This window comes from Acanthaster planci, unplaced genomic scaffold (genome assembly GCF_054643075.1).
Source record: "Acanthaster planci isolate LZ-2023a unplaced genomic scaffold, COTS_SCS Contig211, whole genome shotgun sequence".
In the NCBI taxonomy this organism is placed as follows: domain Eukaryota; kingdom Metazoa; phylum Echinodermata; class Asteroidea; order Valvatida; family Acanthasteridae; genus Acanthaster; species Acanthaster planci.
In genome coordinates this window covers 13344-37762 of record NW_028257832.1, presented here as the reverse complement: position 1 = coordinate 37762, position 24419 = coordinate 13344, and the positions used below count along the sequence as shown (strand labels likewise).

The window sequence follows — 24419 nt, the reverse complement described above, 5'->3', positions numbered from 1 at the left end:
CGTTAATAAAATCCAGACTGTTTTTTAAGCCTCTCCTGTTGTAAGTGCCAAGTTATCTCCTTGACAATGATCCCGTATAATTCTCAGCCTAAGCGCCACGACCTACCGATGACAGAGACAACAATCTTGACTGGCCTCCACCATCACGAGACGAGGCACCCACTCTCCTCCCCCTCCTTGTTCGGCCCCGCCTCCTCAAATACCTCCTCCTGGGACAGCTCGTGCTCCGAGATGGCCCCGCTGCCGTGGGAGGCCAGCCGCTTGATCTCCTGGTGGCCCACCGACTGGTCCGAGGTGGAGGAGGTCCGGGAGTGGGGCGTGTGGGGAGGGGTGACAGCCTTCTCCACCGCCTCGGCTAGTACCTGGGCCTGGGGACGGATGGCTACAAACAGGGGCTTGTATCCCGGACTGTGAGGAGGAACGACAAAGAAACTTGATGAATGATCCGTAGTACTTAAACCCTACCAGATGTAGCACAGTGCATCTGATGAAAAAAGTCTGGCGCGTTGGACAATCAACAGCAGCCGAACAAACTGGCCATGTTGAGACAATGGGAGCTAGTCCCATTGAACAATGCCACTGATGGATCTAATGGTGACCGGCAACCACAGACTCCCCTGGCGGTTGGCCTTGGGGAGAGTCAACCTGTTGGATCTTGTGGTGACTAGCAACCACAGACTCCCAGGCCGTTTGGCCTTGGAGAGAGTCAACCTGTTGGATCTTGTGGCGACTAGCAACCACAGACTCCCAGGCCGTTTGGCCTTCGGGAGAGTCAACCTGTTGGATCTTGTGGTGACTAGCAACCACAGACTCCCAGGCCATTTGGCCTTGGAGAGAGTCAACCTGTTGGATCTTGTGGTGACTAGCAACCACAGACTCCCAGGCCATTTGGCCTTGGAGAGAGTCAACCTGTTGGATCTTGTGGTGACTAGCAACCACAGACTCCCCGGCCGTTTGGCCTTGTAGAGAGTCAACCTGTTGGATCTTGTGGTGACTAGCAACCACAGACTCCCAGGCCGTTTGGCCTTGGGGGGAGTTGGTCTGTTGGATCTTGTTACACTAGGCAGGCAAGCCACTTTGACAAATGATGCAGACTGATGATGTGTCTGCCGGGTTTTCTAACCAAAGAAGGTTGGAATGTTAGGGTTAATGAATCAAAACAAGAAACAGACCACAAACCAGATCTGCTGTAAACAAGTCCAGTTTATGGACACTATGTCACTGTCAGGTGATTTGACACTTTATCGCAATACAACTCCACCTTACCAAATAACAACTGTGAAAACTCTTGGTAATGTTATTGCCACAGGTATCTGATACCACAGGACAACACCCTGCTTCACTACAACGGTAGTGATTTTTGGTGTTAGAATGCTAAGGGTCATTACGTCGCAAAGTACAATATACAACTGTTGGGGTCAATAGTGGTGTTAAAATGCTGTCTGATCTGACACTACAAGGCAGTAAAGCCATGTTGTAAAATACAAAATGATGTTACTGCAGCTTGTGATAAAATGTGGTGGAAAGGTCCTCGGTTACGCAACGATCATGACAGTTACGCATGCGCATCTTAAAGTATTTTATTGTAACGTATTGCAAGTCTTTCCAATGCCAGTGTGACCAGCCAAGATCTTAAACTTGGAATTAAAAAAAATTGGAGATTTATACCGAAAACAACTCTATCACTTGTGGAAATCTCGAAAATTTACAGTTTCAGAATAGAGAGAGGAAGGTTTTCAGCTGCCTACCATTCTGATTCCGCCCACAGCTCCAAGAACGAAAGCCCCTCCCTCATGCGAGCAACAACATCCAGGGTCACTTCGGAGGCTGTGGTTACCGTGACGACCTTGGAGACGAGCTTAATATCCCTGAGAATGACGGCGATGAGGAGAGCCCACTCCAGACACACGGCGGCCAGGAAGATGTCAAACAGATACCTGGATGCAAGGATGGGATGGGATTGATTCTCAGGATATCGTTCAGGAGTTTGTAGACAGCTGGAGATCGTTACTGGGCACTTTGCATGGATGACAGAGGGGGGCTCTGTCACCAAGGAGCGACGCCTCATTGGGGTGACATCTGTTTTGAGTTCTTTGACTGTCTAAAGCATTGTTCAATATCACACTATCACCCTACCTGAGTTTTTTGTCAGACTGTCTAGGGCAATATCACAATACCTGAGTTCTTTGTCAGATTGTCTTGGGCAATATCACAATACCTGAGTTCTTTGTCGGATTGTCTAGGGCAATATCACACTATCACCCTACCTGAGTTCTTTGTCAGACTGTCTAGGGCAATATCACACTATCACCCTACCTGAGTTCTTTGTCAGACTGTCTAGGGCAATATCACACTATCACCCAACCTGAGTTCTTTGTCAGACTGTCTAGGGCAATATCACACTATCACCCAACCTGAGTTCTCTGTCAGACTGTCTAGGGCAATATCACACTATCACCCTACCTGAGTTCTTTGTCAGACTGTCTGGGGCCGCTCTGACTCAGCTGCAGGTAAAACTGTTCCAGTTCTTCCAGGTTGGCACTGCTGCTCCACATGCTGTCTTCAAGTAGGTTCTCTCCCTCCCCAAACAAGGAACTGCCCTCCGAAGGCTCAGTGGTACCAATGCTGTTGTCATCGGAACCTTTGGGCATAACACCAGGGAAAACATTTAAAGTAATGGGTCTGTATGTCTTGTTTGAAGTCTGGAAACAGGTTATCATCTTATGAATAAGTTTACTGCAGATGTAAAGTACGCGTTCTGCGGTGTCCTGATTAACAGTTGATCAACAAGGTAAAATGTTCCCAGATTCAAAAGCACTGCCCAACAACGACAAAATGCCTCATCACACTAAAACTACGATTTCCATACAAATTACAAATTATGTCAATAGTTTTCAATTTCAGGGAATTTCTATGATAATAAATCTCAATTGACCGATTTTTGTCGTGTTCTGCTTAATTAGGTTTACTTAACAACCAAAAGTGAAAAAAATGCCAGTCAATACCTTTGACTGAAGGGTATTTGAGAATAGCCTCTTCGGTTCGGACATCGCTGTGCGTGCTATCCGACGTAAAGCTGTGAGGTCGGATGAGTATTCGAAGGCCCGCTGGGTGGGCTGGTAGGTGGGGCTTGTCCATCTCGGGATCACTGGACAGCTTCAGACCATTGATTTGGGCTTGCATGGTAGCGGCGGTGGGCGGTGACGACTTGACAAGTAAACCTGTCAGGCAATCAGATTGTGGGCCCAGATTTTGAAAGGGGGGGGGTTGGACCAGAGAAGTGACTGACAGGCTCCCGGGTGAAATTCGGCCCAGGACTAACAGAGGCACGAGGCGAGGAAAGTAACACTTTGCCAGACGATGAATTTATCTAAAACTATCTGAAACAATCTAATTGGGCTAAAACTCGATAGCTGTAAGATTTGAAATGTGCCTCAGCCAGAACACCATTCTGAGGTTGCATCAGCTGAGTGGCACACTAATTCAGATATCATACGCTCTGCAAGTCCCTTTGAAGTGATTAACCGTTGCCTAACATCATACTGCAAACTACAATGAGGTCAAGCGCTCCGATACAGAGCTTCGCACTCAGAACAAATTATGAGGGAGCTACGCTGTGTCCCAGCAACCAATTCCAGTGCTAATAATAGAGCTCTCGACACGCCAAATAGACCTAAACATAATGGCGTCAGGCTTCGGGTCACATGTAATGGCAGCTCAAAGGACTGCATCTCACCTCACTGTCATAGGAAAGTGTACGTATATACACATAGCGCGCTGTCATTTTGTTACTAATCTCTTGGCCATAACTGCTACGTTCCGTGGTAATCTAAAACTGATCTGAGACCAAAGAATGGCGTAAATGAGGTGTCAACCGACTTACTGGGACTCTTGGTAACGTTGATGCCTATAGAGGCAGACCCGGTGGACAGGGTAGGCAGAGGCCACTGGAAGTCTTGATGGAGCTGCTTCAAGGCGGCCTCGAAGTCTTCAACTTTGGCCACGCGTCCCCTGCAACAGTTAACACGAGCTCTTCTGAATGGGTCATCCACTGGACTCCATCAGCAGGCTAAAGGGTGTAGGGCGTGGGCCAGCAACAGGGGCACTTCAAGTACACCAGTAGTTGGCTGGTTTGGCACGCTGTATTCGTTAACATTTGAGACTGGAGGCTTTTCAAAACTTTAGGTTCGCAATCGGCATGGACTTAAATTTTCAGCTGTGTGAATTCAGTCCAGTATATCTCAGAGCTTCTGATGTGAAGCAAAAGTCTGAACATTTGAGACTGGAGGCTTTTCAAAACTTTAGGTTCGCAATCGGCATGGACTTAAATTTTCAGCTGTGTGAATTCAGTCCAGTATATCTCAGAGCTTCTGATGTGAAGCAAAAGTCTGAAGTAGTTTTATTTGGTTACCCCAGTAAAGTGTGGGAAAGTAATTGTGGGTCCCCCCAGATAACACTGAGGCTGGAGGTGAACCAAAAGCTTCCAAAAAATGGCAAAAAGAGAAAGCTCAAGTAAAAGTAGATTGGGTCAAGGTCCCTTGGCTACACTCTAAGGCTTTGCTGGAAATGGGCAGTGTGGCTATGGGCTTGGGCTATCTACCATAGCTGCATAATGGTACCGTAATGACCAAAACTGAAGTCACAGACATAAAAAACACACTGCAGACACAGTCTAAGTCTAACAAAGGGTAGGAGTGGATGTAACAGGTGTGTCTGCCCTTGGCTTCCAAACGAACTTGGCTGGGTACACTATGGAAACATCTCTGCAGAAAACTCACCTTTCTTTTGTCAGCCAGGCCTGCAGTTTGAAGTCCAGGTAGGCCGCGCAAAGACCGAGGTCCCGCAGCCTCAAGGAGGTGAGGAGTTTCCGGGCATGCCGATTGAGAATGACGTCCACAAAGTACTCCTCCACAGATGTGGCTTGGTCCGTGGTCTTGGACTGGGAAGATGATGGCTTGGATTGGGAGGACAGACGGCTGCGTAGAAGGAACAAAAGGTGACTATGAGGTAGGTACCTAAAAAAAAAATTCAATCCAATTCTACCAGAGCTTACTGACCAATTTGGCCAATCTTTTTTTCGGCCTCAGGGTCACTGACCTTTCACTAGCCCCTCCTACATTTTCACTGGCCTCACCCACCTTTTCTCCGGCACCACCTCCTGCTTCTCATTCACCGGCATGCCAATCCGGCCCCCTTTGCTGGAGTGCCTCCCCCGCTTAAGACTAGCCACGCCCTCTTTGGTCGGCAGCGGGTTGGGGCTACCCAGGGGGAAGACGATGGAATTGTTTAGGTTCGGGGGCGGAGTCCTAGCCACTTCGAAGTCGGTGGCACTGATGGAACGTAAAAACCTGAGAAGATCTCTGCAGAGTTTCCACTCACAGTGATCAAGTGCAGCGTCCAAGAGCTGTGTAGCATGCTGAAAATACGCATGAAACATGTTTATTTATGAAGCATGTTTATTCATAAAGCATTTGCATCAGCCAATATTCATGTTCTAAGCTCAGTATCCAAAATTATTACACAGTTGACCATTATACTCAGAACCATAAAACCCACCAAAAACTGCACACTTTGCAAACTTCACGACTTATCATGGTTATCCCTTCTCATGAAGCTAATAAACTATTCCGTTGCCCATCTGAGCTGCCTCAGGAGTGTTCAGCTTGATGCTGCCATTTTGGTGAGGAACAATTATTTAAATGGAACAATATCTCCTTGGCCTCATAGGTAACTATTTACTCAAGAACGGAGAGAGTATATGTAATGGAGTGTCTGGCCCAAGGACTTTCAACCACAAAGTGTAGAATGATGGGTAACTGGTACTCACGTGCCGACTGACTTTAGGAGGCTCTAGATTCTGCAGGATGAGCAGGTAAGAAGCAGCAGTCTGCAGGGCACCAGTTTTTATGCATTGCTGTTATAAAAAGATGTGAAAAACCAAAAACATTTACTTTAACCAAAAATGTTACAAATAATTCTAAAAGAGCAAGCTTCCTGTTCATTCCACATGTCTCATTTAAAAAACCTCGGCATTTTGGTCAACTGTGAGGGAAAGATATCCCTCAAGAAGAAGTCAAACTTGTGAGTTATCATTCCATTACTTTTTAATCCTATTCCCCGGACTAGGGTGCTAAAGGGATTAAGCGGCACACCTCAAAGAGTTCTTGAGGGCTTCCGATGGTCCCAAAGAGGTACGGCCAGAGAGCTATCTCAGTCTTGCGGGCACAGTGGACGATGGTTTGTAAGAATTGGGGGAACTCCTCGATGAAGGCAACCACGCGGGGAAGGAGAGCATCTGTCGGTAATGCCAGACATCAATCATCAATCATCGTACGTCATTTGCAACTTCGATCTTTATCTTGATAAACACAATGGTACTGACATTTATCAGGGGCTGTGTGCGACAGTTATGGCTATGGCTGAAATGAATATATTCTCCCATTGAAGTCACTGGCTTCAATTTGGGCTAGGTCTGGTACAAGTTCTAGTGCTGTAGACTCCTCCTCCAGCAGACTATGACACGTCACTTTTATCATAAGACATTTGGATGTAAACACGCATAGGCATAGACTCAGCTTGTAGACTCACAGTCCAGTGAACTGTCATTTTTACAGTTTAAAACCACAATAAGACATTGGGATTTCTGTTACCTGTCAGGTATAGGTTCTGATGCAGTAACCTCCATCTCCAGCACACTATTATTTACATTTATCACGAGACATTGGCATTTCTGTCACCCGCTGGGTATAGGTTCTGATACTGTAGTCTCCTCTACCAGAACACTCTTTGTTATTTCACTTTTATCACAAGACTTTGGATTTCTGTCACCTACCAGGAATAGGTTCTGATGCTGTAGCCTCCTCCTCAAGCACACTATGAAGCATAAGTTCTAGGACGTGAGGGAAGTACGGTAGAGACTTACAACTCCGGGCTATCTGCAACGCATGCATGCCAAGACTACAGAGAAAAGAAGCAAGATAACATGGAATTGATAACTTATGAAGAGCCCCCGTAAATGATGCAGAACATTTTACATTGCTGGTTTTCATGAAATCTTCTCAAGACAAAAATTTTCCATTCCCACCTGACAACAAAGTTTACTTAACTGATTTCTGGCATCCCTTTGTGACAAAATGTATCAATTTTCTGTTTGCTAACTCTTCTGCAATGAAGACCTTGAGAAAAATGAACGAACAAACTTACTTTCTCCTCAATAACTGTCTTAAGATGTGGTGCAGGTAGATCTGAGTCTGAAAAGAAGGAAGGGTGCCATCGGGATGTTAAGGAGGCCATTTCTTTAAGTAGTGGAAATTATGGAGCATGTCAGGTGATCAGTGAATCATTTAACTTCAACATGTCATTTTCAGCATTCCTGCAGAGTACCAAGGCGTGACATCATTTTGAACCAAGAAGTGTAGTGCAAAGACTGGAGCGCACGTGCGTGTTTGGCTCACGAACTGGTTCTGCCGCTAATGCCTTTCATACACACACACACACACAGTTGTGCCTGTGACATATTCACTTTGGTACGCCAATATAAGGAGTTACTGGATCCGATTCATGCCCTCTGAAAGAACACAATGAAATGATTTTGTGAGCATTGGGAATAAGACCTCTTACTTTCTATTGAGAGGATGTTGACTTACTGTTCGTTCTAACGTTGTAAATGGCAGGATCGTTGGCTTGTTACTGTCAGCGCTGCAAGGTGTCTGGGGCTCACAGCTCAAGGTGTCCGTAGCCGCCCCTAACACTACGGCGTCTTCAAAGAGTACGGCTGTGCAAATAAAGCGAAGAAGTCAAATAAACGGAGCTGAAAGACGTTTCAGAAGTCGGAGAGTGAGACCACTGATCATAGCCAGTCCTGCAATGACATCCTTAATTCCCATCGGCTGTGGATTGCATTGAAAGTAACAGCCAATGCAGATGGCTGCTAAGATTTATATCAACAGAAACCGTGACCTCCTGTGGTTCCTGGTCAAAGAAAGGTTAACGCCACGGAAACTGTTCACATTGTGGTCTGGTTTGAGTATATGTTCTTGGCTTACCAAGAGGGTAGATTCTCAGCTGGAACGGCAGCATGATTCGTTTGGACAAGAAGCTGTGGTGGTGCTTGGCGTTATTCTGGGGAAACAGCGGTAGCCACACCTGAAATCAAAAAGACACCCATCCGTGAGGCGACACCTCAGGAATGTACGGGTCAAGGTGGCTCATTTCTGAGCAATTTTCCTTGGCTGTCTGAAATGATATCACAATGTATCAAGTACCCCCCTCAGTCGGTGCCACAGAGAGAGGCTGATCTGACACCAGCCTGAATAAACCTGAACAGGTGTCCACAATACGGGCGATTCACAATGCAGTGCACCACCAAGAGGGTGTCATGGAGAGGCCTTTCCTCAGTGCATTATGGGACATATAGTCCACAAAGTCTCATTCGCTAACTGTGGTGTACAGAGAAAACTTGAATTTTTTACCAAATGTTTGTTTGTCTTGGTTGAAAACTCAAAATTGATTATTGCGAATGGGTGTTAGGCTGTCAGAAACGATGGTTTTTGTATGGTGCAGGGAATGCCCCTATCAATCAAATATCCCCAAATTATGTACGAAGTGTGCTTAATCACGGCAGCGTGTCAACCGTAAACTTGAAAAGTGACCTCTCTCTGGCAAAACTCTTGGTGGGGTGCTGTCTTGTGCATCACCCGTATTCAAACAGCAGAGGGTCCATACTCAGTGCTAAATGTACACTATTAATTAAACAATGATGTCTATAATGTCAGAAGTGATAGGATCAACTGAGCAATGAGGTATCATCACGCTTCATGACGAATGCACACCAGCCAGTGAGTGACAAGAAATTCCTGCAACCTTCAGCTTTCACAAACAGAAATCTCTTTTGGTATAGGCTCTCAGAACGCAGAGAAATATGTTGGTGATAAACCATCAGTCAGTATAAATATGTTATATATCAGAGAATATACATATAAGACCAGTCGCTCAATATTCAATCGCTGAATTGTCTGCCACTCTACATATTCAAGTGAAGTGCTGGTAAATATACAATTATGACCAGTCAGTCAATAGACACATCTGACTAGATGACATATTGTTCCTTGTTACCTTCATGCCGGCGGCACCACATCCAATCCATAGTGCCTCCATCAGGTGAGGTTTTTCCCGATTGCTGCGAGACGTCGTCCAGATGTTCTCTACAGAAGACGCTAGCACCACCGGGGCACAGAATGGCATCTACGAGAAGGAAGCAAAATCGAAATGAGACGTGAGCAATTCGGAAACAAATGTTAGTCAGAAACGACAAACACTAAACCCCCTTCCCCCCAAGAAATTTGAAAAATTGATGTAAATTGTCGCTGAACAGAGTCGCAGACTAAGTTGTACAGTTCCATATAACTTTTTAAAATTGTTTCAGTTCACTTTGATGATTTTAATAGTCAAAAGCAAAAACGTTTAAAATTTTTCTAACATATGGCGTGCCCAACTGAATACTCCCAAAAAGACAGCCCTCCAGTCTACTGATTGCTTGGTCATTCTACCTTTAATAAAAATCCACGAAGGAGAACACAGGTACTGACCTCGTTGTGTTTCCGTCTGTCTAGGGGAGCGTGGGTCAGTGTTGGGGTTTTGGTGTGATCCCTCTGTAGCATCAGTAACCGTCCGGCTACGTTGATGATCAGACTCTCCGCTTCTTTGACGTGGTTGGCCAATTCGGGAGAAACTGTCGGGGGGGGGGAGAAGATTTAGCATCGGTTAGCAGCAATATCAAGCACTCTCGCAATTTCAGCTAGGCTGCCGAGTCTTCCATGATGCCACTGAGGACATCAATTCCCCAAATCAGCAGAATCTAGTGGATTTTCAGGCCCCACCTGGCCAAGGTTTTTTTAGCGCGAGCTAAGAGTGGACCAAGCTGTGAGGACCTTTCTGGGTCCTCACAATGCTTGTGGTCCCCACAATATCTACCACAGAAAGCATGTACGACACTCAGCAGAACAAGCACGTGAATTCTTTTGGAGGGTTTGGATTGTTAACCCAATTTTTAGTTCAGGGTATTAAGTAAGTTTACACTGATATTTCCAAAAACTGTTCAGCCAGATGAGTAATGGTCAACTGATGAGTTTAACTACTCACCTGTCTCTGATCTGAGTGAAGTGAGCGTCAGAGAGACCAAGGAGGTAGGATGAGGCACAAAGTTGGCAAGAGAAAGATCTTGAATCCTGCTAATGCTGGCACTTGGATCTAAAACAAAAAGTTCAAAAGATAAAAACTTTTACTAAATTCTCTCAATTTATTCAGAAGCAGAACATCAAACCTGTGTTGTGAAAAGTCAACTGTATTGTGCTGTCCTGTTCAATTATTACTTCTAAAGTCAAAACTTCTGTGTAATACGTAAAACATCACAGAATCTTCCAGATTTTCTCAGATGACAGGCTTCAACATGTTAACTGACTGTAACACAGAGGTACCTTGCAGTGATATCAATCTGAATAGCTACAGCACAGCCAAGGGTCAAGTGAACGTGAGGTCAGGTGTCAAGGGTCAGTGCTTGTTGAAACTCACCACACACAAGGCTATGAATGGTTTTGAAAGACAAAGTACACTTCCGAAGAAGTTACAAGTGCGGGCACAGAGGGGACTGAAGGAATTCTTGAAGTGTTTTGGAGGACGAAGACGATTAGCCTGGGACTCACTTGCTGTATTCTCCTTGCGTTCAATGCTGTAAAGAGAGATGTGATAGTCCACGCAGAAGACAATGAGCAGGTCCTTGAAGACGTTGAGGAGGAGGACTTGGTAAGGCACCTTGGTGATGCAGGCAAAGCTGTTGTCAAGGTTACACACTCTGGGATACAACCGCAACTGTAAGATACGAACAGCAAGCAAAAGCTTTGCATCCGCAGCATTGACGTCTTGAGTACAGGGGCCAATTTCATAGAGCTGCTTAAGCACAAAATTTGCTTAAGCATGAAAAATACCTTGCTCAACAAATCAGGTTACCAGCCAAAACTCCATGTGATGTATATTGTTTTTGAATGGTATTACCAGTCTTTTGGTTAGCATGACAATCACATAAATTTTGAGCTGGTAACCTTTGTTTTGTAAGCAAGGTTTTTTGTACTTAAGCAAATTTTGCACTTAAGCAGCTCTATAAAATTGGCCCCTGGTGAGGACAGTAAAAAGGTATGGAACTACGGGGTCTGAATAATTTGCTACCCCCTCCCTGATGACTTTAGCTCCTCCCCCAATTTACACAAGGACACCAGATCTTCCCATTAAGGACTGTTTTCCCATAAGTGAACCTGAAATCAGGAAGGGACTCCTCTGAGCATAGTTAACACCAATGATGCGGAGTTCCTCCAACTAAAACCGTGCCAAGCCTAATTTGAAATTCCAAATCTCCAACGGGATTATTAAGAAATGGGCACAGTTCAATTTTGGGGCAGCCCCTTCTCCCTCACCTCATGCCGACTCTCGTAGTGGTTGTAACTGGACAGCACCAAGAAGTCTCTCCACCACGTCACCCCTCCGCTGACGGACATGTCTCGCTCCTGGGTGACGTTACCAAACAGCTTCCAACGCTTGGCGAAGAGGGTGCAGTGAGCTAAGCCAAACCGACCGGCTATGGCCACGCAGTGGCCAGACCGATCCACAGCTGCATACTGCAAAGGGGGATTCAGGGCGCAGAAATTCGTACTGCGAATTGACATGGTGCAGAACAGAAGGCCTCAAGGCACTTGAGGTGGGATTTACATGTATGGCTTCGCAACGACTAGACGGATCCACAGCTGCTTACTAAAATGAATGACAAGCAAAACTGTCTTTCCTGCAGCTGACGTGGTACAGGATGAAGGTCTTATGGCTTTCAAATGGAACATACGGCTATGCCTTGAGTAGACGGATCCACAGCTGCTTACTAAAATGAATGACAAGCAAAACTGTCTTTCCTGCAGCTGACGTGGTACAGGATGAAGGTCTTATGGCTTTCAAATGGAACATACGGCTATGCCTTGAGTAGACGGATCCACAGCTAAATGCTGTAATAAGGAACTTCGAATGGAACCAAGAAGAGATTAGTTGATGGCCATATCACGGAATGAAAATGACAGGACGTGCCACTGGTTACTGCCAAAGACAAAGAAGGACCCACATCTCTAAGGACTGAACCCACTCAAATAAAACTTATTAAGGATAAACCTACCCTCAGCGGCCAGTTGCTGGCCATGTAACTGTACGGTAAGGACAGGATTTGCCACTGTTTGTTGCCAATCAGCACACTACTCCCCGATGGCTCACAAACTGAAACTGGCACAGAATCAAGACATATCAAATTCAAGTCCTCACAGGCTAATTGTTAATAAATAACCCTTCAAATTCAGGCTTGAATGAAGTCTACAGATGGCATTCAAACACCTTTTATGAGATCCAAACATGTCATATCATCACACAGAGGGCAAAAATTTCTCTGTCAAAGTATAAAGCTCACTTCACTTTGTGTGGTAAGAAACTCTGCGACTGCCAGGCCAAACTGCAGCATTCCTCTGAGGCGAGTCAAATGTGAACTTTCCTCGTCACAAACTTGATTGGAATGGTGCAGCATGTACTCACCTGGTGCATTACCCTGTGAAGGAACTGAGACTGGGCTCTGGTCCAACGGGACGTCAGCCTGACCTGTCTTCAGTATCGTATCGCCCGTGTTCAGATATAACCGGTCTTCTCCTTGCAGAAACAAGTGCTCGTGGTTGGACTGCAGAAGGTTAGGAATCAACAAAAGCCAAGATAAAACATATACCCCCCGGCACTGTAACTAACGTACACATCTTTCCACGGTGTTCCCAAGGACTATCACTTGCTAACAGGATTTCACAACAAAAAAGTAAAGCAACAGCACACATGGGAAGCTTCGCATGTTAACACAGAGCCTTTACCCACCATGCAAGGGTTGGTGGTCAGGGCGCTTTTGACAAACGCTACCAACAGTAACTCCCCGGCTAGCTGATCGGGCTGCTGAACGACAGGTGGGAAGGGTATACCAGCACCAGAAGTCCGTCTGTCTTGGCCGGACTGGGGAGCGGTCGTCAGCCACAGATTGTAACCTTCTGGATCCCAATCCTGCATGGCAAAGCAGAAACAAATAAGATCAGTGCAAAAACTAATGTAACACGACAGAAAAATGGGGTCGGGTTGAGCAAGCCAGCCTTGCTTCTGGGACATGAAAGTTCATAAAAACGAAGCCTGAAAGCCTGAGAAGCCGCGATTTGGAGGTAAAAGAACTAATCTTGGACATTCTTTTGGAAGGAGCTAAGACATTTTTCTTCAGAAAACAGAGGCCATTAGCCTAACAAACTCCACACCTTTGAGGGAATAATTCACGGGGAACCAAGGTCATGACCTCTAGACCCTCAGCAGAATTTCAGAACCACTGGGAAGTGGTCACTCACCATGGACTGAACGTGCAGTGGGTAAGGCCTGCTTGTATCTGGACAAAGCCTGCCAACGAAAATGGATAAAAAGAACTTGACACCCAAACTCATATGGAAAAACAAACACAAACAGATTTCCTCAACGGCTTACGGGCTCATTGCCAAACCCGGTGAAATCCTTTTAAAAAGATTGCTGTGAGCTTATGACAAATAAAAAAAGGAGGTATCTCACTCACACTCTCACTCACAAGTCAAAGTCAGAAATATAAAAAATTGTACGGGTCTGGCATTTTTTCTGTTCAGGGTTATATGACAGGTTCTAAATCGACCAAAGTTTAAAGCAAAATATTTAAACAACATCAAGCAGCACTGAGGATTGATGTCAGGACAAAAGGAATTTTCAGGTCTCACCCGTAATCTCCGCTGAAAGTACACATGAGCAATGCTCCAAAGACACTCCAGAGAGCCAATCCGCCCTGTTGCCAGGCGTAGGCCAAAGCGCAGCCATCGGGGGTCCACTTCACTATGGAAACAGGCCCCGCTGCTTGGCAACCATCTGGAAACAATAAATGAGATGTACACAACTTGTAGTTACGTCACTCTTTAAGGAATTACAATTTTGAGTGAGTTTGAAGTTCTCAAATTTCCCAAAAAGAACTATTTGAAATTGTCTCCAACAAATCTTAGTCACATACAACTTTTCATAGGGCTTTTAAAGCTCCGTGGTGACCGGTTTGAGTTTTGCCTGCGTAGAGGCCTCACGTGGTAGCCATCATGCAGGGTAGTTCTTTTGTTCCACAAGGAAACCTTCTTTGTGCATACCCTGTGGAACAAAAGAACTGGCCTGGAATACTGCAGACATGCAAAACTTCCATAGTAGACGTTTTTCAACAGCTCTTTGCAAGAACTTAGTACACTGTTTTAATCTTAGTCTGACAAAGGGAGAAATTCACAGCTCTGTATGCCAACGTGAGCTTCTCTTCAGACTCTTGGTGGACTTGCTATCAAAGCCCTGCATGCAGCTCCACATTTCAAACAAATTTCATTCCGTTCTGTTACCTGGAAAGTCAGAACTGGAGAGTGTTAACCGATGTGACAACAGCAGGGCACCAGTTACCTCGTCAACAGCAAAAACCACACCTTGACCACTGCACGAAATATCAAAACAAAGGTATGCTGATTACATTAATATCTCAAGCAGCGTTGTTACGATTTTTACAAGATCAAAAGTAACAATAATAAAAGCAGTCTAGAAACATTTGACCCCAACGTGTATCTTTCAGTGCATGCCCTATCAAGCGCAGAGTTTCCAAAAAATGAAACAAGCAAAATTCAATAAAAACCTTGCAATTCTCCCGTCAAATCGCTTAGTGCAGTAACAAAGAACAGTACAAAAAAGACTGGTAGATTTGTATGTTGGACATAACATACGACGTCTTGTGGCAACATCACGGAAGCAACTCTCTTTTATGATTGAAAACGGCTGGTTCTTCTCAGGACCCCACAACTCACAAGAGAACTTAAATTCCACAGTGCCATTGACTACATGGCACGACTGACTAAAATGACCAACAGCATAATTGGGGCTGTGTAGAAGTCCAGGATGCAACACATGCATCGATGAGAAATGGGATCACCCACAAGCCACAGCTCCTATAGGCCTTCATGTTAATGCTAGCTATAGCCGGGTCAATTTGGACAGGGCCGGACATATTTGGACAGGGCCGGACATACTTGGATAGGCCGTACACGATGAGACGATACTTATGGTTGATGGCGACGCAGCATGCAGTGGTGATGTCTGGTGCCCAGACTGCATGTACTGCCTGAGGGAGAAAAACACAGACGGGATCCTGAGTTGTTATATTGTGTAATTTAGTCCTGAGAAATGATTACTTTGTGTAACTTGATGATGCTCTGAGAAAGTTACAGTGCAACGAATCAGCCACTGGTTTTCTGGAAAGAGGAGTGTTTAGGATAATTCATTCATAAACGTTTCCAGTAAGAACGCAGTAGGAACTACAAATACTGTATGATTTTCTCAACACTGCATATGACAAGCCACCATCATTGGGGCGTCCACACTTAATTCTACGGTTCTCATATTTCTTTGGCCTTTAGAAACTTTTAAGAATTTTTTTTCTAGGTAGGAAATACAAGACAGGGTCGGTGGCAGAGATAAACTTTTTCCCCCGTCGGTAGGCACAAAACCAAAACGGGTTGGTCAGAAATAAGAACCATGGAATTAACTATGGAGACCCTTATACAAGCAGGTGGACTTCCTGATCTCTGACCTCACATGGGACTTCTATCAACAGGCTCTGGCTACACGTAATGCTGACTTCTTGCCAAGCCTAATGACTCAACAACTGACATATGGCAACTTTCATTGAGATATAAACCAATCCATGCATAATGCATTTTCCATTTAAACTTTATGTGCATGTCGAGCTTGCAGCTTCTTACGGTAGGTTGCATTGCAGGTGCATGGGTTGTTAATGCTAACAGGATGCAACAGGTGGATGTCCAAATTGAACATGTATTTTTCATGCATTTGCACAATATGAATATTCTTGGTATACAATATATGCAGCCAGAATCTACATGTACATGTATACCGTATTTTTCTGCATGAGAATTGAGAATTTAAAATAATATTCCCTGCATTTTGGTACATTCGGTGTGCCGTATACCGATATAACCACATTTGTTCCTTGACTGCCATCTATGGGTAATTCCAGAAATTAGGGGTCCAAAAGTGTGACATTTTTGTGTCCCTGTTACATCTGACCTTTGTCATGTGACATGGAAATATCACCAGAATTGATTTCAAACTATTACTATTTGTTTGGCAGGTAATATGCATTAATTCATCACTCTAGAAAATTAGAAAATGTGTTCTGAACTTACAAAACCATATGTCAGATGTGACAGAGACACGAAAAAAACGGACCCCTAATTTCTGGAATAAACCTCATATCAACAGGAACTCTGACATCTTTCACCCACCATGTCAGTTTTCACTAGGATGTAAAACTGAGTGTTATATCAAAACAAACCACTTGGTTTCCTCTTTCTAATGCAAACAAACAGTCACTAAAAAAAACCGGCATCGAGAGTTTTTAACCCCACAAAATGAGTCATTTTGTGGGCTCCAGTCACATATGACCTTTCACCCTAACAGTCCTCCATCCTCTGATTTCAATATTTTGCTCCATACACCCTAGGGTGTCAGGACTAATATTCCTGACTATCAGCAGCATTAGTTCCTTACTCTTGGTTCAAACTTGCTGTTCTCTGCGGTCAGGAAAGCTGCTCTACCATCTGACAGGACGACGGCCAGGCCTCCAAGGATCATGCTGTACTCAGACTGCTTGAAGGACAGGGTGGTGTCACCCAATGTTGACTCTGCAAGTTCAAAGGTTCACGGGGTTATCATTTTTTACCCCACATGTACAGATTCCAGGAAGACAGTCAAAATACATCACTGGATGTGAAAACATATAGGCTCGGCAGATTGAACAGTGAAAATATATGCATATTTCCTGCGAATTTTCCGAGAATTTTGATGGGGATCTGAAGGAACCTTGGCCTTTAAGCCTACTTAAAATGTACCTATGAATAAGAAAAAAAGTCGCATTTAAAGGTAATAGACTTGTTCAAGAAACTGAACTACATGTAAGGGTAAGTGTCACTGCGTTTAAAACAACTGTAATTGAGACACCTGTGCTTGTTCGTTCTAACTCCCTTTTGCATTAGTTTTCTAAATTAATAAACAATCAATTGCAAGTAATAGGAGACCGTGCTTCAAACCTCCAACCTAACTGCCCTTTGAAGCAAAATTCAGCTTGAAGAAGCAGACCCTTTTGGGGCGCAAAAGTTTTGGTACAAATGTAACCAAAGGCAGATCAATTCCGAATGACTGTTTCAATTACTGTCAATTTAATTTAAACCAGGTTTGATAAACACAAATTCTAGGCAGGAAACAGATAACTCATTTCCTGTCAACAGCTGAATGGAACAGATGTTTCATGTTATTACTGCTGTCGAAAACAATTTACAAATACACTGTATGAACAATACAATTGCATGTTAGAAGTGGGAAATTCATGACTCGTGGACTGGATCACATAAAATTGTCCCTGCTGTTCCAACTGGATCCGTTCAATGCAACAAGAATACATATGCAACCATAGAATGTAACATGAAGCACAAACATGGCTACAGATCATGAAGTGTCAAGCACATGGTATTGATTTCACTTTAATCATTCCAGGAAGTGCGAAGGTACCAACAGGATAGCATAAGCATTTACACAGTAAATACACTGAAAGCTTATCTTTGAGGAATTTCTTCTAAGTGGCATGACTGAGGGGCTCTTTTATGTTGCCAACATTTTTTTCAGTCCTTCCCGATGTTGGATAGTCATGTCAGACACATTGCAACACGGAATTCAAATCTCTTTTCTATCTTCGGCTATCAAGAAACGTTAATGGACATAAAAAATGCTTAAAGAGTTGATTTACACGAGGAAATTTGATCTAAAAAATTACATCTCACTGCAGTACACTGTACCATGAAATCATCAAACATTTTCCCCTGCAAAATCACTATTTCGACAGGACTGTACTTTCTACCCTACTCTGAAATATGGAAAAACTACGACTCAACAAAATGTACTGGACTATTCTTAGTTCCCTTTTCCTCTAAAACGACACAACATACAGCATTACTACCTACCTCGGGACTGCTGCAAGTCTATTGAGAACGGAATGGCCCTGATTGATATATCCATCAAGTTACGGCAACTGCCATCCCATCCTACTCGCATCAACAGGCCGTTGCCAGTAGCAACCAAGAGGTCATCCTTCAGGCAGCACAGGCTATGAGAAAAAAGCACCCCCCCCCAAAAAAAAGAGGTAACCAAACAAGCTTTGTGAAAAAATTAAATCGGATACAAAAAGACTTTGGATACTTTTGGATACAATTGATACATTCAAGCTGCATATACTTAAGTGAACAGGTAAATCGCACCTCAACACTTAACTTCATAAAGCCCTGGTTAACAGCCATTGCTCAACATTTGAAGTAACAGCTAGCAACTGGTATTCATCTACAGTTTGCTGATCAATATGGCAAGAACCATTTTCCACTGAGCAAAGTCAAATTAAAGATCCTCTTGAGGCATATTTCCACTTGTGGCTTACACAGCCTTAGAAATGACATTCAGGCATGTCCAGGGTAAACAAAGATCCCACCTGTTGACGCCGCCTGGTATCTGTAATGTATAGGAGTATGAGATCTTCAGCATGGGAACTGCATTCGTATCAGCTTCGGTCGCATCCCACCTGTAGTGGGTGGAGCTAAAAAACCCCAAACAATCGAACATTGTTTCTTGAGGACTTTACACAATGTGCACTTTCAAAAGCAAAATTTCGACATTACGCTTATTAAGCTTGTTTTTATGATTCGTAATGCAGCACAATTATTTACAAGCAACGGACTAATGTTGGTCCAATCCATAGCATCCTCTACCAGTACTTGCATGGATCTTGTAAAAACGAATTGAAAAAAATCAACAGCATCAGTTTAGTTCTCGCTCGGACTTTGCCTAAAATTCACTTGTTGTTTCCAGGTTACCTGGATTGTTTTGTAGAGAAGAGTTTCTGGCCACCTTCGTGTTGTACTTTGAAGAGAAGCAAGTGACCAAGGGATGTCTGCCAGAAAAAAAAGATACATTTGGAACCTATAAAGATGACTTCAGAGGGATTCTGACTAGTGACCGTCATAATACAGCCTACAGCCCCTTCAACAGCTGAGGCATTGGGCCTTATCCATCAGTCTCCAATACGATCCTCATCAATGTTGTAGGATTGCCAACGGTGTTACCCTACTTGAAAAGTTCTTCTTTGTGTCCACGGGAGAACCCAGCATGGTATGCATTCATACCAAGGTTACCCTATCTCATAGATTCTGTTCTGTGACTGGCCGACAGCTTATACATGTAACATTATTACTGAAATGCTTAACAAACAAGACAACACAATGTGCCAGAACTTCAAATTACTGGTAGTGTGGATGTCAGTTAAGCTCACACCATATAACAGTGTGCATGAACTAGACTGCACATGTACAGCCAGGCACAAAGTACATTCCTGTTCTGAATTTCAATCAAATCACTATCATTTGTGAATTTACCAATTTTGAAACTTTTTTTATTTTGTTTACTGATTAGCGTTGCTTAACTTATGTACATGCAGTCAACCAGGACTTGTATAAATGTAAACTGTTTGAGTTCCTCATTTCCATATTACATGTATTACATGTACCAGTCCATGGGGAAATGACGTCAGACGAGAACCAAATGCCAACAAACATGACAAAATGCCACCTTCTTGTTGATTGGCCAAGTTTGGCATTACCGTAGTTAAATGTACTGACTTCAGTTCCTTTCCAACTCACCCCAACTGCCAAGACAGTGCAGTCTGGTCGCCACTGAACACAATGGTTGGTTCCCAGTACAATGAGAGAATCATCTGATCGTCTGTATGTCACCACCAGGACACAGGGCTACATAAGATATATACGCAGAGGAGTTTTTTTTTTTCATTTCATTACATTCAAATCGATCATTGTTGTTCTACAGATCATTAACTTTAACCCATCAAAATCCTCCAAAATCCTTTTCTGCAAAGTGGAGGAATTTGGAGGATTCAGAATGTATGGAAAAATTGCATGGCTGATTTTGAAGGATGTCATACATGAAGGTCGTGGATTAGACCTTATCTTGTCTGTGCTTAGTCAAGCACAAATTCAGCCCAATATTTCTTTTGAATCAACTGCAAAGCTCAAGAATGCCATTTTCACTGCCTCAACATAATGACAGGAATTGCCGGAGGATTTTGAAGGATTTGGGCAGTTATGCACACCTCCAAATGACATTTCCAAGAAATTTTGGAGGATTTTGGAGGATTTGGGCTGAATGCAATTTTTTCACATTGAAAATCAGAGGATTCAGGATGGTTCCGAGAAAAAGGCCTGGGGGTTACTGTCAAAAACTAATCTGCCTGAAATACACATGTGAACCTGGACTAATTTCAGAAAATATTCCAGGCAAAATAGAAAAGTAGCACACAAGAAACCAACGAAAGAGAAATGAACAAGGAAGGAAACACGACATAAAGAAGACAACATGAAAGAGAAAGGAACAAATATGCATGTACAAGCTGTTGGAGTAAGGGAAAAAACAAGGAAATTCCAAGCCATGCAGGACTTTGTGTAGAGCCTTTCAATTTGTAATGACATTTCACATTAAGACAGAGAAGTAACAGATAAGATCATTGGCCTCAGGAAATTCTGCACGTGTTGCAGAAACAATGTTTACAGCATGGAAAGTAAAAGAAGAGAAGGAACTAATACTAAATAGAAAGAGACAAGAAAAATTAAACTGTAACTATCAATCCGATACCATGCTATTTAGAAGGCAGCTAAGCTTTTGAAAACAAAATCCACTGAAAATACTGCAAAACCATGTTTGGGGCTTTTCAATATTTGGGTGTGATTAATTAACTGAACAAGGAAAAGAGAAAAGTATAAAACAAGCAGGACAAAGAAGCCAAAAAACTTCACAAGAAAAACAAAATAATACAACACCTACTGCATGATGCAAATCAGTTTTGTCCACAGTTAACTGGACACCAGTGAAAGTTCAAATCAAACACTACTGCTTTACAGCAAAACAGCAACAAAAATCCCCACCACATCAGCCCTCTTAGAACCAGACCAGCAGGTTTTATTGCAATCAAAGAAATTTCTTTGACCAATCCTGGTGTGCTTTCTTAAACAAGAGACATCACACCTCTGTACACAGAGCTTCCTTCAGGGGTTTAATGTTTACCAGGTTCAGTGTCATCAGCCAGACAATGACTCACAGCACAACACACTTCCAACATTTCCTGTTGGAAGCGAATTTAACTGCTTTGAGTACTGTGACTTTCAATATACATGTACCTGCATGTTTGTGCGTTGTATAATTTAATGGTGCATGTATAACATACTTGCATAGGTGCACTTCCACAGTACATCATGAACAAATGTTATTTAATTAAATTCTAATTCCAGTCTAAGTTCTCAGCGTGAGTCTGAGCTCTCTTCTTTGTGAGTCATTATGTGTCACTTCAACCCTGACTTCTACTATCACGGTGTATGCACTTGTCTGATGCGAGCCACAGCCTTGGGTCAGATCTTTATGAAAGTTATAAATCTCCTTGATCTTAGGCGTGCACAGTTCAGGTGTGAATACTTCAAATGATTTTACATATATTTACAAAAAGTGCCATTTCTGGTTAAAATCTTTAAAAAAAAAACCTGCTTTACTTGAAGAATGGGAGAAAGAAACTGAAGCACATTCCAAGGGAAACGAGAATAACAATAGCATAGAAACAGCCTTGTTCTGTGATTTTCCACACCTGCACGTCTGGGCATAGTACCTTTTACCATATAATATCAGATGGTTAAAGATTTGATACTAGGCGTACTGTTTGCTTTCAGGAGTACGCAAGGTAAAGAGGCTTCCATGTGATAGGGCGCTCTGGTGTACTTGTACGCGCTGTTGCGACACGCATGACTGGGTAGGTAACTTGACCTATATATGTTTGTTTACTCCTGTTCATGTGAGGGAGGTCACAAGTGCGCCATGTCAAATATGATATTATGCAAAGGGAAACCTGGTTATGCAAATTTAGAAGTGTGAAAAACTTCTGACCAATGAGATGAGCCGCCTCCATGTCCACTTCTGGCTCGTAGTGCGACTGTAATTTTCTGATCACTCTGTCACAGCCTTTTATAGCAGGCAGAACTTTTGTTAGCTTGTCTGGATTACTCTTGCCTGCCGCCTCCCTGATCGACCACCTTCAGGTCGAGTTAGATCATATGAGATTTTCGGTAGTCTCACATTGTAAACTATAATTGCTTGCTTTGGCTATAATTTTAAGTTACTTGGATGAGCCACCAGGGCTGTCACTGGAGGCTGGTGTTAAGTACATTTACGTCCCATTACATTATTGGTGTGTTTATAGGCCCTAACCAGCAGTATCTTCTTAGGCTGCCTAACTTAAGTTCGGCATTGGCTGGGAGGTTAATTAGCTACTGCTGGCAATTTTTTGGCAGACTCAGACAGTCAGCAACCAACCCGTTCTTGATGCTTATAAGCGAATTACTGATATTGCTTCTTAAGTTTCCAATGTGTAACTTATAAGTGCATATCATTCACATACTCCTGACTGAAGGTGGGAGTACTAGAATTCATTTGTAATGTGTTTCAAGCGCATTTCATATCACGTTTGCTTCATTGGGGTTAGAGGTTTTCTGACTTCATGTCCAACATCAGTGGGAAACCTCTACTACATTGCCCTTCCCTTCAATGAGTTTTCAAGTGTATGCATTTCGAGGATGCTTATTAGGTTTTGATGTATGTGACTTTCCGACTGAATGTTCAATATCGGTGGGAAGATGCACAAAATATTACATTTGTCTTGGATTTTTCTTTGGGCATGGTGCCCGTGGTTTGGGTTTGGTGTGCCTGCTCATGCTTAAATGTTTTGTCAATAGTCACCTGTGCTTGCATCGTTTTAATGACATTTTATCCGGATCACCATTACGATCGGTGTCCGGGATGCATTTTATGCTTTACACTTTTTCCTTAGCTGTGGCATCAGCTCAGACTTTGAACAGATTTTCCGAGTTTTCATTTGTGCCCAAGTATAATACAAGTGTAATGAAGGTGACAGTACTTAAAGCAGTTAGGCTAAATTCATTTCAAACAGGAATAGTCAACCAGCCATTTTTCTAAAAAGTTTATCTCTGAAAGCAACTGTGAAACATGTTAAACATTTAAAATTAAGCTTAACCATGATTCATGTTATTTCTTAAAGTACTACTAGGCCTTAGGCCTACTTGTACCTACCACAGGCCTGTTTACACATGTAAGTACAATTTTCATTTTTAAAGCAAAATCAAAATTCAAAACAGCCTTCATGGCCTAGGCAGAAAAGCTTTTGCCAAATATTTTATTATGAAATAATACCTCAGTAAATAAGAACTGCTAGCCATGATAATGATATTGATAACAATTTAGACTTGGCCTTAATAAAAAAAAAATACTAAAATAGGGGCCTAACTAATGTACTGACAATGACAAGAAGGTAATCTTTGCAGACATTTTGACCATCATGACCATGCCAATCATTGCTTCGTAAGGGAATGGACAATAACATGTCAGTTCATAACGTGTAAAGCAAGCCGGCTAATTACAGTGAAGTCCAACGTCCAGACGTTAGGCCTACAGTACAGTATTATTAGTCCTACTTTAGGCCTAATAGTAGTAGTTACAAGTTTCAATCCGATTGGGTTAAATTACCTTGCACTGCCAGATATGAATGGACTGCGAAGTAACCACAGCAAAAAGTGATCTGTCCCGTGAAGCTAAAACCTCTTGGACTGCTTCTGCTTTGACAGAAGGCACGTCTAGATGTTTGGGCCACCCCACGGGAAAATACATTGCGATAATCGAAGTATTTTCAAGTCAACAATAGCATCGCTATTTCAGACGACGTGCAGTGGAAGTCGCCATATTTTCCAACATGTCCAACCTGTCACTTGCAAATCCTAAGGTGGCCTTTGTAAGGATCAACATGATTGGTCATTTGGACGGCCGGCTCAATGTATACGCGAACTCAACATCCAATGGCAGGTAACTTCACTTTAACTTTTGACAAAAAGATGCGTAGGGAAAAAATACAATTTAATGAAAGGATTTCATTAAATTGACATCTAATGTTCTCTTTTGTCCAAAAAGGGTTCCTTATTATTTCTACGAAGCACTTCTCGTTTGACTTTGCTTAATGTACTTATTAAGTCATTACCACCTTTTCAAATGTGTCTGAAGGGTCTAGAATATAGGCGGGGCATCACTGTAAGCGAAATTACCATATT

General features: G+C 43.1%; 1 protein-coding gene across 1 annotated transcript; it reads right to left on the bottom strand.

Moving 5' to 3' along the window:
* Positions 1–6: 6 nt before the first annotated feature.
* On the bottom strand, positions 7–24093 carry LOC147795028 (guanine nucleotide exchange factor subunit RIC1-like). Its single transcript, XM_087132322.1, has 31 exons — positions 23845–24093; positions 19890–19997; positions 19068–19144; positions 18686–18790; positions 18168–18310; positions 16702–16835; positions 15162–15253; positions 14487–14575; positions 13839–13983; positions 13446–13494; positions 12937–13116; positions 12613–12751; positions 12206–12309; positions 11466–11666; positions 10701–10866; positions 10141–10248; positions 9588–9730; positions 9115–9243; positions 8046–8145; positions 7647–7774; positions 7204–7250; positions 6833–6957; positions 6153–6295; positions 5828–5914; positions 5139–5416; positions 4779–4976; positions 3884–4011; positions 3006–3221; positions 2464–2641; positions 1749–1937; positions 7–408 (listed from the first exon to the last, which is right to left on the bottom strand). Exons 1-31 carry the CDS (start codon positions 23983–23985, stop codon positions 144–146), a joined length of 4335 nt encoding a protein of 1444 aa, XP_086988448.1. The 5' UTR covers positions 23986–24093; the 3' UTR covers positions 7–143.
* Positions 24094–24419: the final 326 nt, after the last annotated feature.